The sequence below is a fragment of the Nesoenas mayeri genome, assembly GCF_963082525.1.
Source record: "Nesoenas mayeri genome assembly, chromosome: 24".
In the NCBI taxonomy this organism is placed as follows: domain Eukaryota; kingdom Metazoa; phylum Chordata; class Aves; order Columbiformes; family Columbidae; genus Nesoenas; species Nesoenas mayeri.
Window position 1 is genome coordinate 5,568,709 of NC_137546.1, and position 18,356 is coordinate 5,587,064.

The window sequence follows — 18,356 nt, forward strand, 5'->3', positions numbered from 1 at the left end:
TTGACAAATCGTCCCTTTTCACCCCCCCAAGTGCAACGCCCCCCTTTCCAAATTTGCACATCGCCCCCCTTGCACCCCCATTTTCCAGTCCCCCTTTTCCATCCCTTTTGCACCCCCCCAAATGCATCTCCCCCTTTTTCCAACTTTGCAAATCGCCCCTTTGTAACCCCCTTTTACACTCCCTCCCCTTTCCAAATTTGCAGATCGCCCCCCTTGCACCCCCTTTCCCTCCCCCTTAAACTTTCCCCAAGTGCGCTCGGCAGGGGGGTCACCCCCCCACGGCCTTTGTGTCCCCCGGGGCGGAGGAGGCGGCGGCGGCGGCGGCGGGGGGGCCGGCGGGCGGGCCGGGTGACGGCGGTTCCGTGTGCCCAGGCGCCGCCATGCCCCGGAGGAAAGCGGCGGGGCCGCCCTGGGAGACGGGCCCGGGCAACGGGGCGGCGGCGGCGGCGGGGAGGAGGCGGCCCGGCCCGGCGGGAGGAGGCGGGAGGCGGCGGCCGCGCTCCGAGCGCAGCGGCGGCAGCAGCGGAGGGAGCAGCGAGGATGAGGCGCCCCGGGAGCGGCGGCCGCGGGACGGCAGCCCCGGAGGAGGAGGAGGAGGAGGAGGGAGGCGGCCCGGTAGGCCCGGAGGGGCCGGTGCTGGCGGAGGAGGAGGAGGCGGCGCGGCGAGGGGACAGAGCGTGGTGATCTGCGAGCCCGAGCACAGCAAGGAGCGCATCGTGAGAGACGGGGCGGCCCCCCTTGGGTCTTCGTTACACCCCTAATGTAGCCCCCATTGCACCCCGTAATGCACCCCGCTTTGCATCCCCTAATGCATCCACCTTGCACCCCATAATGCACCCCCTTATATCCCCTGTGCACCCCCCGTTGCACCCTGTAACGCAGCCCTTTGCACCCCCTAATGCATGTCCCTTGCACCCTCTAATGTACCCATCTTACACCCCATAATGCTCCCCCTTATATCCCCTCTGCACCCCCCATTGCACCCTGTAACGCAGCCCTTTGCACCCCCTAATGCATGTCCCTTACACCCTCTAATGCACCCATTTTACACCCCATAAGGCACCCCCTTGTATCCCCTCTGCAGCCCTTTGCATCCCACTTGCACCCTCTAGTGCACCCACTTAACACCCTATAATGCACCCCCTTGTATCCCCTCTGCACCCCCCATTGCACCCTGTAACCCAGCCCTTTGCATCCGGCTTTGCCCCCCCTAATGCATGTCCCTTGCACCCTCTAATGCACCCACTTTACACCCTATAATGCACCCCCTTGTATCCCCTCTGCACCCCCCATTGCACCCTGTAATGCACCCCAGTTGCACCTCTAATGCATCCCCATGCACCCCATAATGCACCCCCAATGCACCATTTATGCAACCCCTAATGCCTCCCACATACATCCCATAATGTATCCCCATTGCACCTCCAATGCACCCCCCTTGTATTACCTCTGTACCCCCATTGCACCCCATAATGCACCCCTAATGTATCCCCCCTTGCACCCCATAGTGCAGCCCCTTGTGCCCCCTAATGCATGTCTCTCATGTCCCCCACATCCCCAGTGTCTTCCATGTGTCACCGATGTCCCTTACATCCCTCACGTCACCTGTGTCCCCCAAATCCCCCATGTCCTTCATGTCCCCCATAACCTTTGTGTCCCCTTTATCCTTCAAATCCCCCATGTCCCCAGTGTCACCCCCACACATACCTCAAATCCCCCATGTCCCCCATAACCTTCATGTCCCCCATGTCCCTCGTGTCCCCCATAATCTTCATGTCCCCCATGTCCCTCGTGTCCCCCATAATCTTCATGTCACCCATGTCCCCCATGTTCCCTGTAAGCTTCATGTCCCCTTTGTCCTTCAAATCCCCCATGTCCCCCATAACCTTAATGTCACCCATGTCCTTCAAATCCCCCATGTCCCCAGTGTCACCCATGTCCCCCACATCCCCAGTATCCCCCTACACCCCAGCTCCCCAATGTCCCCTATGTCCCTGACGTTCCCAGTGTCCCCGATGTCCCCCACCTCCCCAATGTCCCCAGTGTCCCCATGTCCCTCACGGTCCCGTCTCCTTGCAGAAGCTGGAAGGCGCCAAGTGCCGGGGGCAGCTCCTCATTTTTGGGGCCACCAACTGGGACTTGATCGGCCGCAAAGAAGTGCCTAAGCAGCAAGGTGAGGCGACACAAACATACCGTCGTTAGTTTCATCTTACTTTTTATGCATTTACATTTATTTGTTATTTAATTACTGATTTTGAGGAGTTTTTAAACCAGCTGCATGGGATGCGCCGGGTCTCCTGCAAAGCGAAATAGGGGCGCTGCTTATTTTTGAGGCCTTTATATTTAATTAATTTTTTCTGCTTACCTTTACAGCATTATTATACTTATTAGTTAACCCTATTATTCTTATTAATTAACCTTTTTACAGGGTGTTTTTTTTTATAATTGTATAGCATAACCCAGGCCAGAACTTGGGACACGCTGAGTCTCTGCAAAGCAAATTAAAGGCATTGCTTATTTTTTATATGCCTTTATATTTAATTATTTTTTCTGCTTATTCATGCCACATTGATATTTAATTATTATTTTTACTAATTAATAGTTTTGAAGGGGTTTTTTTACTGTTACATATTGTAATCTGGGCCAGAACTTGGGGTGTGCCGAATCTCCTGCAAAGCAAAATAAACACGCTGCTTGTTTTTTAATGCATTTATATTTAATTCCTTTTTCTGCTCACTTTTTATGCGTTTATATTTAATTATCTTTTAAATTAATTAATTTTGGAAGGAATTACAGTTGCATCTCATAACCTGGACCAGAACTAGGGGTGCGCTGCATCTCCTGCAAAGCAAAATAAATGCGCCGCGTACTTTTTATGCCTTTATATTCAATTCAATATTTTTTTTTCTGCTTTTTTTTTGCATTTATATTCCATTAAGTTTTCTGGTTCATTTTTATGCATCTAAATTAAATTTAATTAAATTAATTAATATGGGGAGAAGTCTGTCACATCTCCTAACCTGGACCAAAACTTAGAGCGCGCTGCATCTCCTGCAAAACAAAACAAATGCATTACTTTTTGTGCCTTTATATTATAGCGACATTTTTTCCTGCTTTTTTTCTTTTGCATTTATATTTCATTCCTTTTTTCTGCTTATTTCATGTGTGTTTATATTCCATTACCTTCCCTGCCTTTTTATTGCACTCACATTTCATTATGCCCCCCTTTTTGCATTTACATTTTGCTACCTTTTCCGCCTTTGTATTGCATTTATCTTTCACTATTCCCCCCCGCCCTTTTTCATTTGCATTTAAATTGACTATTTTTAATTAATTAATCTTGATTTATCCTTTGTTTTCTTGTCTCCAGTTGCATATCGGAACCTGGGCCAGAACCTGTGGGGGCCGCACAGGTATGGCTGCCTCTCGGGGATCCAGGTGCGCAGCGTCGTGTCGGGCCCCTGTGCCGCTCACAGCCTCCTCATCACCGCCGAGGGCAAACTCTGGAGCTGGGGTGAGCCACCCCCAAATAAAAACACCCCCCAAAAAATACAGCGCGGCGTTGAAGGTTTTCCTGGTAAAAAAAAAGCGCTAAACTGAGGAAGCGCAGTCTGAGCAATGGGGTAGTGACATGGCGGAAGGGAAGAAGGCAGAGGGTTGTGGTCAATGGGGCAGAGTCCAGTTGGGGTCTGTATCTACTGGGACCAATATTCAATATATTCATCAACAACTTGGGGGAGGGATCAGCAAGTTTGCTGGTGACACCGAGCTGGGAGGAGTGGTGACACTGGAAGCTGTGCTGCCATCAGAGACCTGGACAGGCTGGAGAGCTGGGCAGGGAAAAATGTAATGAAATATAACAAGGGCAAGTGTAGAGTGTTGCATCGAGGCCATAAAACCCCAGATTGGTTCCCTTAGGGACACCATTTGAAGCCCTGAGGTGATTCTGGCGCCATGTTGAGCCCTGGGGTGATTTTGGCGCCGTTTGGAGCCCTGAGGTGATTCTGGTGCCGCCATTTTGAGGCAGCTTGGGGGTCACTGTCACTCCCTTGTTCTCCTGCCCCTCTGCTCTGCCCTGGGGAGACCACACCTGGAATATTGTGTCCAGTTGTGGCCCCTCAGTTCCAGCAGGACAGGGAACTGCTGCAGAGAGTCCAGCGCAGCCACCAAGATGCTGCAGGGAGTGGAGCATCTCCCGTGTGAGGAAAGGCTGAGGGAGCTGGGGCTCTGGAGCTGGACAAGAGGACACTGAGGGGGGACTCATTGCTGGGGATCAATATGGAAAGGGGCAGTGTCAGGAGGATGGAGCCAGGCTCTGCTGGTGACAACCAGGGACAGGACAAGGGGCAATGGGTGCAAACTGGAACACAGGAGGTTCCACTGAAAGATGAGAAGAAACTTGTTGGGGTGAGGGTGTCAGAGCCTGGCCCAGGCTGCCCAGGGGGTTGTGGAGTCTCCTTCTGTGCAGACATTCCAACCCGCCTGGACACCTTCCTGTGTAACCTCATCTGGGTGTTCCTGCTCCATGGGGGGATTGCACTGGATGAGCTTTCCAGGGCCCTCCAACCCCTGACACTCTGGGATTATAACTGTGATTTTTGGCCAGGTCGCAATGAGAAGGGGCAGCTGGGCCACGGGGACACGAAGCGGGTGGAGGCGCCGAAGCTCATCGAGGTGCTGGGGGGCGAAGCCATCGTGCTGGCGGCGTGTGGCCGCAACCACACACTGGCCCTGACAGGTGATAAAAAACCCCTCATATTTTAAACAAATTGCCTGAAATCAGCCCGTTTTGCCCCAAAACACCACTGTTTGTTGTTTTTATTTTGCAGAGAGCGGTTCAGTGTTTGCCTTCGGGGAGAATAAAATGGGGCAGCTGGGGCTGGGGAACCAGACGGACGCCGTGCCCAGCCCCACACAGGTAGCGCCACCTTTGCTCTGCTTCCCTATATTATTTTGGGTGAAAAAACAGAGATTTGGTGTTTTCACTTCGTAAAAAAACCCCTTAGCAGAGCCCAAACCCCTCGAGGATACCGGAGCATCCCTTTTAGGGATGTTGTTCCATGCAAAGAAGAATATAAAATAAACCCCCAGATTTGAAGATTTCAGGGTTCCCCTTGGAAGTTTAAGTTTTTACCTGTTTTCTGTTGGTTGTGGGGTTTTTTTAATCCTTTTTTTCGCCTTTTTCCTCCCGCAGATCATGTACAACGGGCAGCCCATCACCAAACTGGCATGCGGGGCGGAATTCAGCATGATCATGGATTGCAAAGGAAACCTCTACTCCTTCGGGTGCCCCGAGTATGGGCAGCTGGGTACGATGCCATTTTGGGGTGATTTACTGCAATTTTGAGCTCTCACAGGGCTGGGGGAAAAGTTTCCCTGCCTCAGTTTCCCCATCTGGGCAAGCGCCGCATCCCTCCCCTTCACCTCCAGCAAAAATAGTGGGGGGGGGGAGCTGTAAATAAAAAGAGATTTGCAAGCGGAAAGGGGATTTTTAGCTTGGAAATAATGGGGTGCTGGGGGGGACACCCCGTTTTCATCCCGCAGGCCATAATTCCGATGGGAAGTTCATCGCCCGGGCGCAGCGGATCGAGTACGACTGCGAGCTGGTGCCGCGGCGCGTGGCCATCTTCATCGAGAAGACCAAAGATGGGCAGATCCTGCCCGTCCCCAACGTGGTGGTGCGGGACGTGGCGTGCGGGGCCAACCACACGGTACGGGGCAACGCGTGCATTTCACCCTAGAGATTCGCATTCATTGGTAAAGATTGCGGCGTGCATTTGAGGGTGCTTGCAGGAGCACTTAAGGATGAGGATTTGCAGGGTGCATATAAGGATAAATGCGTGCAGCATGCATTTAGGGATTGAAATTTGCAGTGTGCATCTGGCAATAAATATTTGCAGCCTGCGTTTAATAAAGTTTTGCAGCGTGCATATAAGGATAAATACATGCTGCGTGTATTTAAGGCTCAAGATTTGCGGTGTGCATATAAGGTTAAATACATACAGGAATCATTTACAGATAGAGATTTGCAACCTGTGTTTAAGAACTGAAATTTGCAGCGTGTGTATAAAGATAAATGTTTACAGGCCGCATTTAAAGTCTTGCAAAATGCATATAAGGATGAATACTTGCTGCATGCATTTAAGAATAGAGATTTGCAGCATATACATAATGATCAATATTTGCAGTGTGTATTTAAGGGTAAAGTTTTGCAGTGTGCATACAAGGATAAATACTTGCTGCATGCATTTAAGGACTGAAATTTGCAGAGTGTGTTTAAGCATTGAAATTTGCAGCATGCATATAAGGACAGAGACTGCGGCGCACATAGAAGCATAAATACTTGCCACATGTATTTAAGGATCAAGATTTGCAGCATGCATTTCAGGTTAAATACTTGCAGCGTTGTGTTTAAGGATAAATACGTGCAGGCTGCGTTTAGGGCTAGAAATTTGCAGCGTGCTTTTAAAGATAAATACGTGCAGAATGCATATAAGGATAGAGATTTGCAGGATGCATCTAAGGATAAATATTTGCGGGATGCATTTAAGGATAAATATTTGCGGGTTGCATTTAAGGATAAATATTTGCGGGATGCATTTAAGGATAAAGATTTGCGGGATGCATTTAAGAATAAAGATTTGCGGGATGCATTTAAGAATAAAGATTTGCAGGATGCATTTAAGGCTAAAGACTTGAAAGATGCATTTAAGGCTAAAGACTTGAAAGATGCATTTAAGGCTAAATATTTGCAGGGTGCATTTAAGGCTAAAGATTTGAAAGATGCATTTAAGGATAAATATTTGCAGGGTGCATTTAAGGCTAAAGATTTGCAATGCACAGTTAGCATTTGCAACACTTACCGCAGTTGATGCGATTTGCTGCGTCTGCTGTGGCTCTCCCTGCACCAAGCCGCTCAGGTCTCAGCTGCTGACGGCCGGGGGGGCCATTTTTCCGTCCCCAGCTGGTTCTGGACTCGCAGAAACGCGTTTTCTCCTGGGGCTTTGGGGGCTACGGGCGGCTGGGCCACGCGGAGCAGAAGGACGAGATGGTGCCGCGGCTGGTGAAGCTCTTCGACTTCCCGGGGCGCGGGGCGACGCAGATCTACGCCGGCTACACCTGCTCCTTCGCCGTCAGCGAGACAGGTCGGGATTTGGGTGATTTTTAAAGCAAATCCATCGTGAATTCGTGAGGTTTTGGTGGTGCCGCAGCTTGAGCAGCGATGTGTGGGGCTTTGCAGGTGGGTTGTTTTTTTGGGGTGCCACCAACACCTCCCGGGAGTCTACCATGTACCCCAAAGCTGTGCAGGACCTCTGCGGCTGGAAAATCCGCAGCCTGGCTTGTGGGTAAGTCCTAGATCCCCCTCAAAACACCAGTTTCTTAGATTTTGGGGGTGCAGGTGGTTCGGGAGGGGGCACAGGGTCACCCTGCTTTGCACCCTGCTGTAGGAAGAGCAGCATCATCGTGGCGGCGGATGAGAGCACCATCAGCTGGGGTCCATCTCCCACCTTTGGGGAACTGGTAAGAAGTATTTACTGGGCACCCCTCAACACCCCCAAACCCCCCTCCAACCACTAGTGGGAGGGACCGGCTGCTTCCCACCCCCCCACACTGATTTTTGCCTCCTTGGCGTGCACTCGGCAGGGTTATGGGGACCACAAGCCCAAATCTTCGACGGCAGCACAAGAGGTGAAGACCCTGGACGGGATCTACACAGAGCAGGTGAGGGGGCGACCCGCCCGAGGATGCTGAAGGGAGGGTGTGTGGGCCCCCCCTTAAGTAAATGTGGTAGCTGAGGCCATACCCAACTCATCACACCCATGGGGTGCTGGAGGGAAGGAGTACAGGCCCCCCCTTTAAATAAATACGGTAGGTGGGAACATACACAACTCGTTACACCTGTGGGGTGCTCAAGAGAAGGTGTGTGGGGTCCCTTAAATAAATACGTTGGCTGAGACTGTACACAACTCATTACACCCATGAGGTGCTGGAGGGAGGGCACATGTGCCCCCCCTTAAAATAATACGGTAGCTGAGACCATACACAATTCATCACACCCATGGGGTGCTGGAGGGAAGGAGTATGTGCCCCCCTTAAATAGATGTGGTGACTGAGATTGTACACAACTCATCACACCCCTGGGATGCTCAAGGGAGGGCACATGGCCCCCCCTTAATTATATATAATAGCTGAGACCGTGCATAACTCATCACACCCATGGAGTGCTGGAGGGAGGGCACATGGGCCCCCCCTTAAATAAATAACTACGGTAGCTGAGACCATACACAACTCATCACACCCATGGATGCTCCAAGTGGCCAAAAGCAGGCAGGAAGAGCCCAGGTGGGGATGAGGTGCAGGATCCCCATGCCTCAGTTTCCCTGTGACTCAGTTTCCCCTTTGCCTCAGTTTCCCTTGTCCCTCTGTCCCCCCGTCCTCCGTCTCCCTGTGCCTCAGCCCCCCCGTGCCTCAGTTTCCCTGTGCCCCCCAGGTGGCCATGGGCTATGCCCACTCTCTGGTGATCGCCCGGGATGAGAGCGACGCCGAGAAGGAGAAGCTGCGCAAGCTGCCCGAGTACAACCCCCGCACCCTCTGAGGGGCGCCCCCCCGGCCCCCAGACCCGCTTTTCCAGCCGCGGTTTAACCCCCTGTTCTCCTAAAGCCTTCGCGGGGGGGGTTATTTCCCACCCCCCCGGGGCTTTTTGAGTCCCTGACGGTAACAGGATTTTTTTTTCTTGGGGGGGGGTGTATTTTTTAAACTATTTTTATATTATTTTTATTTTTCCCCACATCACTTTTTTATTATTCCCCCTTTTTCCCAGCCACAAATACCCCCCACCAGCCATCAGGGCAAAACTGGGGACTTGAAAAGCTACAAAACGCCTCTTTCCCCCCCCCCAATATACCAATTTTTTCACATTTTTCCCAAATACCCTCCTCTTTGAGTTCTCTTAATTTTGGGGACCCCCCCCCAAAAAAATTCCCTCTTTCCGGAGAGATTCCAGATTAAACCATTTTTCCTCATCCCCCACAAGGGGATGCAGCATTTTTGGGGTTCCCCTCCCCGCTGTCGCAGCCCTCGCCCACCCCAGGGAGATCTCAGGTATGAAGAGGGGAACCCTAAAGCTTCTCATTAAAATTATTTTACCTTCTTTTTTTTAATTATTATTAATTATTTCCGCCTGGGATTCCCTCCTATGCCGCTGTGCACTGTGCTGGAGAAACGAGGTGCCTTTTTGAGCGGAGCCCGGCTCTGCCTCCACACAACCTAAGGGTGATTTTCCTTTCCATTCTTTTATTTTTGAAATTTGAAGTTTGAATTTCAATTCAATCTCTTTGTTTTTTAAGCCCTTTCAAGTTTGAATTTCAATTAAACGTGGGGTTTTTAAGCCCTTTCCTGCCTCCCCGGCGGGTGGCGCTGGGTCCTCGGGGGCGTTCGCGCCCGCTCGGGGAGTTTTTGCAGTACAAAACAAGGTTGTTTTGGGGTTTTTATTTCTCATTTGTTTTGGGGCTGGGGGGTTATTTTCAGCTATTTTTGGGGGTGTGTTAGAGATCAAATATCCAGGGCAGGGAGAGCAGCTGGGTGGAAAAGTCCAAATATTCCGCTTTTTTAGCAATATTAAGTATTTTGGGGGTTGCGGCACAAGCGGATGCTGCAGCCTCAATGAAACACGGGGTGGAGAAATCACCAAAACCGCATTTTTACCCCCCCCCAAAAAAGCATCATTTTGCTTCATCCTACCTGCCAGCAAAACCTTTTTAGCCTGATTAACCTTCAGGAAGAAATCCCGAACCGCGAGGATTTGGGAACGACTCGTCCTGTAGCCGAGAGGGTCCTGGGTTAGTGCTGTAATTGTCTTCATGGTTCTTTTTATATTTCTCGGAGTAAATTGTTTAAATAAACAACGTCATTGTGTACACCCCGCGCTCCGCTCGCCTCGTCCCTCCCTATTCGGTTAAAATTATCGACATTTAATTTCATCCCTCCCTATTCTTTTTAATCACTTTTAAAATCGATGTTTAATTCATTCAACCAAACTGATCCCTCCCTATTGTGTGGGGGTTTTTTAATTTCAATTGTATTAATTTAAGCAAAGGTACATCCAGCATCCCCAAACCCACAGCCATTAGAGGGCACCGTCCTGCAGCCAACAGCATCTTCCATTCCCAAATATTCCCCCCCCTCACCCCAAATATTTCCCCTTCATATTCCACAGGCAGGGTGCAAAACCAGGGCAGTGCGTCCATTTCTCTGTATTTTAATGCACGTACACGTGCGTTTTTGTGCGCGCATGTGCGTTTTTGCAAAGCACGCAGCATTTTATGTGTGCATTTGGGTACATACAGCGTTTTATGTGGGTTTGCGCGTGCTTTTTGCACGCACATGTGCATTTCTGCATGTGCACGCAGGGTTTTGTGCAGCCATGTGTGGTTTATGTTCCAGCACCTGCATTTTGCAACGCACAGACTTGTTTTTCTGCACGCGTTTAATACGCACGTGTCATTTTTGCATGCGTTTCTGTGCACACATGCGCATGTATTTTCATGCATACGTGTAGTTTTGTGCACACGTCTGTTTTTCTGCATGCATTTTTATGCACACACCCCCCCTTTTTGCACATGGATATCTCTGCACACACACCCCTTTGTGTGCATGTGATTTTGGGCACGCACGTGTATCTTTGCACCTGCATTTTTGCACCTGCATCACTACAGCAAGACCGAGAACTCTATAACCCCCCTCAGCACCTTTTTCCACCCTCTTTACCCATTTTAATTCTAATTTCAGAGCAACACCCACACACCACAAAGTATTGCCCAGTGTGAAAAACACCTTTTCCCGCGAGGAAGCTGCAGCCCTGATTTTTATTTGAAACGTGACGGCCGCCACCAAAGGCACTTGCAGGGATGGGGAGAGGGATTTGGGGAGGAGGAGGAGGAACCTCAGGGCACCATGTGCCACCATTTGAAGGCGAAGGGTTTCCGGCGGGCGTTGGTGCCGCAGTGAACCTCGCCAGAGAGGAGGTGGTAGGAGAAATAATCGTCGATGAAGGTGCAGGTGAGTCCCAGGGGCTCCAGCAGCTCTCGCACCCGCTGCTCCAGGCAGCACTGCCCACCCACCTCCGGGCCGAAGGGTTTGGGGATGCCCAGGTGTTTGCCCAGCACCAGCATGTTCACCTGGAGCAACAGGATTTGGTGTAAAAAAGGAGGATTTCAGCCCAAACGGGTGCCCCGGGGTGCGGGGAGGGAGAGCGGGTACCATGTCGGGGAAGAAGGCGTCGGCACCGGTGGCTGCATCGCCGCGGAAGAGCTGGGGGAGGTCCAGGATGTCGGGTTCGGCCAAGCCCAGCGCACGCTTCAGGATGTCCCTGTTCCAGCTGATGCAGCTCTGGGGGGACAAGGGGGTCAGCGAGGAGGGATGGACGGACAGAGGGTGGACAGAGGGATGGACAGAGTGGGGGTGGGTGGGTGGATGGAGGAACAAAGGGATGTGGGGACAAAGGAATGGAGAGAAGGGTGGGATGGATGGACAGAGGGATGGACGCACAGAAGGACAAAGAGATGGATGGAGGGATAGAAAGAGGGATGGGTGGACAGATGGACAGAAGGATGCAGGGATGGGTGGAGGGACAAAAGGAGGGACATAGGGACAAAGGGGTGGATGGAGGGACAGAAGGATGGACAGAAGGAAGAGTGAAGGGATAGAAAGAGGGGTGGGTGGACAGATGGACAGAAGGGTGCAGGGATGGGTAGAGGGACGCATAGAGGAAGGGGTAGATGGAGGGTGGGAGGGATGGGTAGATGGACAAATGGATGGGCAGGAGGATAGATGGACAGATGGAGGTAGGGTGGATGGACAGAGGGACAAAGGGGCAGGTGGATGGATGGAGGAACAGAGGGAGGGACAGAAGGATGGAAAGAAAGAAGAACAGAGGAATGGAAAGATGGGTGGGCAGATGGAGGGACAGAGAGGTGAACGAACAGAGGGATGGACGAATGGACAAAGGGGTGCGTGGATGGATGGGTGGATGGACAGAGGGATGCAGGGGGCTGGAAAGGACCCCCTTGCTCCCCTTTCTTCACCTGGACGTAATTATTGAATTTCCGGAGGGCTTCGTTAGCCAGAATCTCGCTTATCGTCGGCTTGGGCACCCCCGCCAGCCCTGCAGCACAACGAACCGGGTGGGAATTCCTCCCCCAGTGCATCTGGGACACGTTTCCCAGCTCTGAGCCAGGAGCTCCCTCATTTCGGGGATCCCCCCGCGACCTCCACGCCAACCCAGGAAATCAAATCCACGCGGCTTTTTAATTAATTCTGCTCATTTCTTGCTGCTGGCAGCACTTCCCAGCCATTAGCTGGGTTTCGGGGCTTCACACATTCACCCACCCTGTTGCAAAAGGGGAAAATAAACCCATTGAGCCCAGTTTTCCATCCTACCCTTGAACATCACGGCCTCGCCGAACCCCTCCTCTTGCTTCTCCTTGAGGAGCTGGTAGCAGGCGCTGGGGCTGGCCAGGAGCAGCCGAAAACCCTATGAAGGGAGAAAGAGTTGATTTTGAGGGGGTATAAAGGTTGCACCTCCTTTTCCCCCCTCCCCAGGATTCGTTACCTTCCGATCGGGCGCAGGGACAAAACTGAGGAACTCATCGACGTGGCCGACGCGGAGCCAGTCGGAAAACAGCTCCACGGGCGCCTGCACGCGTTGGGCGACCAGAAAATCCCGGACGGCTTTTGCCATCCGCCGGCCGCCGAATCTGGGGGGAGCACAAGGAAGGGGTTGCAATTTTGGGGTGCCTGAGGTGATGCTTTGCGCGCAACCAACCTCAAACGGTGCATAAAAATCCTTTTTCGGGTTTGATTTCCACTGTTTCATGCATCTCACCTGGGGAAGCTGCTCCCAATCAGGATGCGGCCCAAGGGGTACTCCTTGCCTTGCACCGTTACGGGGGGGCTCACCTCCAAATTCCCAAAGGAATCGAGGCTGGAAGCACCTTCTGGTGCTTGTCGGGCCACGTAGCCAAAATCAGGGCCCTGTATGGGGAAAAGAAACGTGACAATGGTTAAAAAAAGGCAATAATGGTTAAAAAAAATAGGTATCAGCACCCAAAATGCAGCACTCCTGAATCATCCTCTATTTTTTGATGGGTTTGCAAAGCTTTAGGTCTCGCTGGGGAAGGGAGGAGGAAGAGGTCGAGTACCAGGATCCTCTTGACGGGAAAATCCTTTAGCCCGCGGTCACGGGGCGAGTCGAAGACGACGGGGAAGGTCTTGTGGGGAGCTTGCACGTAGCCAAATTCAACCTCATCCTGGAGAAGGGATGGAGAAGATTTGGAGGAGCCCCCCAGGAGCTGCGGCAGTGAGGATGGGGCTGAGCATCATCCTGCACCCACTTGGATCCAGCGGTCCTGGCGATTCTCCGGCAGCGGGCAGACGGTGAGCGGGCACTTGGCTTTCTCGGCCAGGGCACCCACAGCCGCCACAAAATCCTCGTTATTGTCCACACTGGAAAAAGAAAAATAGAATTTAAGGGGTTGATCCAGCACCGGGGAAGGATGCGGCCGCCCCCCTGCACCCACCTGCAGACAAAAACCTCCAGCGGTGCTGCTGTGTTGGGCGTCATGATCCACGGAGCCACGCGGAAAACCACCGTGTCGGTGAAAATCGGCGTCTCCAGCAAACCCTGCGATGGGTTTGGGGTGATATTTGGTGATATTTGACTCTTTTACCCCCCATTATGTGTCACCCTGACCCCCCTGTGGCCGGTACCTTCTCAGGGCTCTCCAGCAGCGTGATGTGAAAAGACACCAGCCCCAAAAAGTCATGGTCGGGGAAGGCGAGTCCCTCCACGTAGAAGATGCTCTCCTCCTGGTGCCGGCTGGGTTTGACAGCGTAGACAAGTTTCGACCCCCCCAGCACATGTTTGTATTCCTCCAGTGCGACGCTGTCTGCGGGTACAACCCCCCCTTTAACCAACCAAACCCCTTTTCTGCAGCGTTCCAGCTTAATTATTTTCCTAAACCTTGAGAAAAGGGCATCTTTGATCCCAGAGAGCAAAATCACCCGGTGCATTGGATAAAACCTCCTGGGTGAGATGGAGGTTAGATGTTGCAGAAGTGGTACCCACTTTGCTTGACCCCTGATAATTTGGGGTGTCTGGCCGCCCCCCCAAGCCCCAGCATCAGGCACTCACTGCCACCATAGAAAACTCCGACTTTATCGGCGTCACCAAAGTCCACGTGGAGGACGAGGCGGTGGCCAGTGAAGATGGTGCGGGGACCTCGGGTGCGCAGGACCATCTGTGACATGTCCCTCAGGTCTGGGGAGGGAAGGGCAAAATGGGGTAAAAAAGGAAAACTTGGGGGGAAACTATAAGAAAACGGGGGTTTCTTGTACGGGATGTGCTGGTACCATCGTAGGAGCGGATAGCGGTGTCGTGGTTATCCAGCATCTCGGCTTTGGGGTCGTCGCGGTCGCAGTTCACCAGCAGAATGGCCCCGTGTCCGTCAGGACCCCACGTCCACGTCGTCTGAGGGGGTCAAACAGGGTTGGGGGTGTCAGTTGTCACGCCCTCCACATCCCACGGTGATCCCAGGGGCCTCGCATCCCCCCTTTTTATACCTTATCTAGCAGCGTCTTGCTCACCGCGCCGCTACGGGTGGTGTCGGCGTCCAGCGAGATCTCTGTGGGGACAAGGATGCTTGGGGGGGGACATCCCCACCACCACCACAATTTTGGGGTGTCCCCCCACTACTTACCCACGCAGGTGAGGTACAACATGGCTCTGCCCACGGGCACCCCGCCGGCCTCTCCGTAATATGAAATCCTGACCTGAAACGACGAGTGGGTGCTCGTCACTGCATCAAGGGGGGGCCAGACCCTGCCGGGGACCCTGACACCCACCTTTTCGTCCCCCACATCCTTGCTGAGGGTGTCCATGGCCAGCAGCACCTCTGCACCAGCGGCCAGGGGCCAGCGGGACACGCTGGAGGGCAACTTGACGCTCTGCGTGTCGTGCACCACGTAGATTTTCACGCCCGGTGTGCCTTGCACGTTGAAGGTGACGGCATCTTTGGGCGCGGATCTAAGCAGGAGGAAAACACAGTGAGAGGGGTTTTTGGGGGGAATAGCTGGAGTAATATAGTGTGGGGTTGCAGAGGATGCAGAGCCTGCCGTGGGCAAGAAATCTTGCAATATGCAGGAAATCCTGCAATGTGCAACCGCAACAAGTCATGCAAAATGCAAATATTCCTGCAAAATGCAATTGCAAAATGTTCTGCAAGGTGCAATTGCAGTGAGTCCTGCAATGTGCAATTAATTCCGCCAAACGCAATTGCAAAAAGCTGGGCGATGTGCAATTAATCCTGCAAAATGAATTGCAAAAAGTCCTGCAAAATGCAGTTAATCTTGCAAAATTAACTACAAGTGCTGCACCGTGCAATTGCAACAAGTCCTGCAATACGCAATTGCAACAAGCCCTACCAAACGCAATTAATCCTGCAATATGTAATTGCACCCAGTCCTCCAACATGCAATGCAACCTGCAAAATGCAACGAATCCTGCAGTATTCAGTTGCAACCAGTTCTTCGGAATGCACCGAATCCTGCAATGCGCAGCTGCAATAAACCCTGCAACATGCAACGAATCCTGCAAACGGCAATCGCAACGAGTCCTGCAAAACGTGATCACAATAAATCCTGTAAGAGGCAATTGCAATAAATCCTGCGAAAGGCGATTATGACAAATCCTGGCAGAGGCAACAAATCCTGCAAAAGGCAATGGCGACAAATCCCACAATATTAATTGCAGCGAAGCCTGTGATACGCGCCACACTTTGCAACATTCAGTTGCATCAAATGCTGCAAAATGCAACACATGCTGCAATGTGAAACCACAACGAATCCTGCAATATTAGTGGTCAAAACCCTGCCACGTGCACTAGATCTTGTGATATTAAATAATAGTGAACCCTGCAAAATACAACTAGTCCTGCAATGTGCAATTGGAAAAAAAAAACCACCCTGCAAAACTCAACAAACCCTACAAAATGCAATTGCAACAACAAACCCTGCAATGTGCAAAATTCAATTGCAGAGACCCCTGCAAAATGCAATTGCAATTAATCCTCAAGACAAAAAAAAAGACCCTGCAAAACGCCACTAATCCTGCAAAACACAACCAACTCTATAAAACGCAATTGCAACAAATCCTGCAATATTAATGGCGATAAACCCTACAATATGCACTAGATCTGGCGATATTAAATCGCAGTGAACCCTGCAAAATGCAATTGCAACAAATCTTGCAAAACTCCGGAGGTGTTTTGGGGGGTTATTTTGCTACGAGGTTGCCCAAATATTCACGTTTTGCCCCAAAGGAGCGAGTGCTGAGTGGGTGCATCCCCTGAGAAGCAAAGTGGAGCTACGACGGGCAGGCTGCAGCTTGCATCGCTCTTATTCGGTGCAAAATAAAGAAACCCCAGGCGATGGGCCAAGAAGCACAAATCCCGACCCGCCGGGAGGAAAACTTGGATCCATCCCCGCAGGGAGAAGGAAAATCCCACCCCGGGGCCCGCAGGAGAGGATGCAGAGATGCTGCAGAGAGTTTGGATGCTTTAAGGAATAGAAACACTCCCCTAAGCTGCTGCTTGAGCTGAGCTTTAAGGAAGCGAAAAGCAAAAACCTGCTGGCAAAAAGCACTTGAGCTTGGGCTGGGGCTGGGGCCAGGGAAGCAGCTGAAACACCCAGCGGTGCCGCCCTGGCCGGTGGTTTCGCTCCCCATATTCCCCCAAAACAGGGAAATTATTTATATATTGTGTGACAACACGGCAGCCCCCAGGCCGGGGTGCGTAACTCAGCCTGGGGAATTGCTTAAACCTCCTTGGGGGGGGATTTTTGCACCCCAAAAAGTGCAAAATCCACCTTGGAGGGGTTGCTGCGTCGCGATTTGGAGCATCCCCTCCATCCTGGACTCAGCGTTCCCTAGAAAAATCACCAAAGCAGCAGCATCACCCCCACCTTGAGCTATTTTAAGGGGCTAAAAGTTTTAAAGAAGCAGATTATTTATATTATTTAATTTTTTAAATGTTTTTGCAGCCACTTACCCGCAGACATCCAGGGAGAGCTCGGTGCCCAGCACGCAGACAGTGCTGGTGGGACGCTGCGTGGACAGCTGGACGCGGCGCTGCTGGGCCATGCCGGCGGCCCCCGGAGCACCCTTGGGTGCTGCGCTGGGTGGCAGGAGGGGATTTATAAAGCCTGGCTGCTGGGAGGGGATTAAGCAAAGCCTGGTTTAATCCCACCTCTAGGCTTTTGGCCCCCGGGTGGGGCGTGCATGATGCCCGGTCGTGCTTCCCGGTGATGGAGCATGAATCAGCGCCGGGGAAAAGAACCCCAAGACACCCACGAAGGGGTTTTTAATTATTTTTAAGCAGCTCGGGGGCGGGTTTTTTTCCCCTCTAAGCACAAAGAGGCGCTGATGTGACCAGTCACCCTTAAACCCACGCTGTAAAATATTCAGTGTGACACCAGAGCCAAGTTGGGGACGTGCCAGCGCTCGGCTCAGAGGGGTTTAATTTCTCCTCCTAAAGGGTTTTATTTGCCCAGCTGGAAAAAAAAAAGCGGCTTTAATTCTTATTTTGAAGGTGCAAGCTTGGTGCTTGTCCCATCCTCTGTGTGCTTGTCCTATCAGGGGGTGGGCATGTCACCTGTGGTGGGAACAGCAGAGCCTGCCACGGCTTTAATCGCCTTTGTTTTAATTAAATCCTCGTCTCGGCGTGGGAGAGCCCTTTGCCGATGCAGCTGTCCCCCCACCAACTCCCTCCGGGGTCACACGCTGCTGGAATTTAATATCACCGCTCAGGGCTGGGGGAAACTCAGCAGAGCCGTAACTGTGAGGAAAATGGGGGGGTTGAGGTTAGAAATCAGCTTTTTGGTAAAAAAGAGGGGTGCCAAGAGGGATGCGTGACCCTTTTGGGGGGTATCTCCCTTGTTTCTCCAGCACTGCTTGCAAACACGGCATCATGGTTACACTTTTACACCTCAAAAAGTGCTGCTAGAAAAGAAAATTGCAGTCCGAAAGAAATGTTTTTAGCCCCTGAATAGTTGTAGAGGGCTGAGCGGTGCCAGGCACAAGGGACAGGTTTCGGTTCCTGGTGCCAGTTCCTGCTGGGTGAGGGACGGGCAGCGGTGCCAGGTCGGTCCGGGGACACGCCACGCTTTGTTTGCCATGACAAGAAAGAAAGAGAAAAGGAAATTTGCTCACTGGGGAAGGTGTAAAACGATCTGCACAAGGACAGGGCTCTGCCTTGTCACTGTGTCAGGGCGAAGTGCTGGTCTGCCCCCAGGAGTTGTTTTTT

The 18,356-nt window shown here is 52.0% G+C and overlaps 2 protein-coding genes across 2 annotated transcripts; one reads left to right on the forward strand and one right to left on the reverse strand.

Annotated features, from left to right (window-relative positions):
* Positions 1–380: 380 nt before the first annotated feature.
* RCC2 (regulator of chromosome condensation 2) lies at positions 381–9,047 on the forward strand (the record flags this gene model as incomplete). The annotated part of the gene is made up of 12 exons (XM_080358669.1): positions 381–716; positions 2,080–2,173; positions 3,371–3,514; positions 4,607–4,738; positions 4,830–4,918; positions 5,195–5,309; positions 5,545–5,711; positions 6,965–7,145; positions 7,241–7,346; positions 7,449–7,521; positions 7,645–7,722; positions 8,492–9,047. 12 exons carry the CDS (start codon positions 381–383, stop codon positions 8,594–8,596), a joined length of 1,620 nt encoding a protein of 539 aa, XP_080214795.1. The 3' UTR covers positions 8,597–9,047.
* Positions 9,048–10,943: 1,896 nt separating this feature from the next.
* On the reverse strand, positions 10,944–17,194 carry LOC308049262 (protein-arginine deiminase type-3-like; the record flags this gene model as incomplete). Its single annotated transcript, XM_080358805.1, has 16 exons — positions 10,944–11,177; positions 11,260–11,388; positions 12,084–12,163; positions 12,439–12,532; positions 12,611–12,755; positions 12,884–13,032; positions 13,200–13,307; positions 13,392–13,503; positions 13,578–13,681; positions 13,768–13,946; positions 14,192–14,317; positions 14,410–14,527; positions 14,620–14,681; positions 14,757–14,829; positions 14,902–15,082; positions 17,103–17,194. The coding sequence occupies 16 exons, from the start codon at positions 17,192–17,194 to the stop codon at positions 10,944–10,946; spliced, it is 1,986 nt and encodes a 661-aa protein (XP_080214931.1).
* Between the last annotated feature and the right edge of the window lie 1,162 nt (positions 17,195–18,356).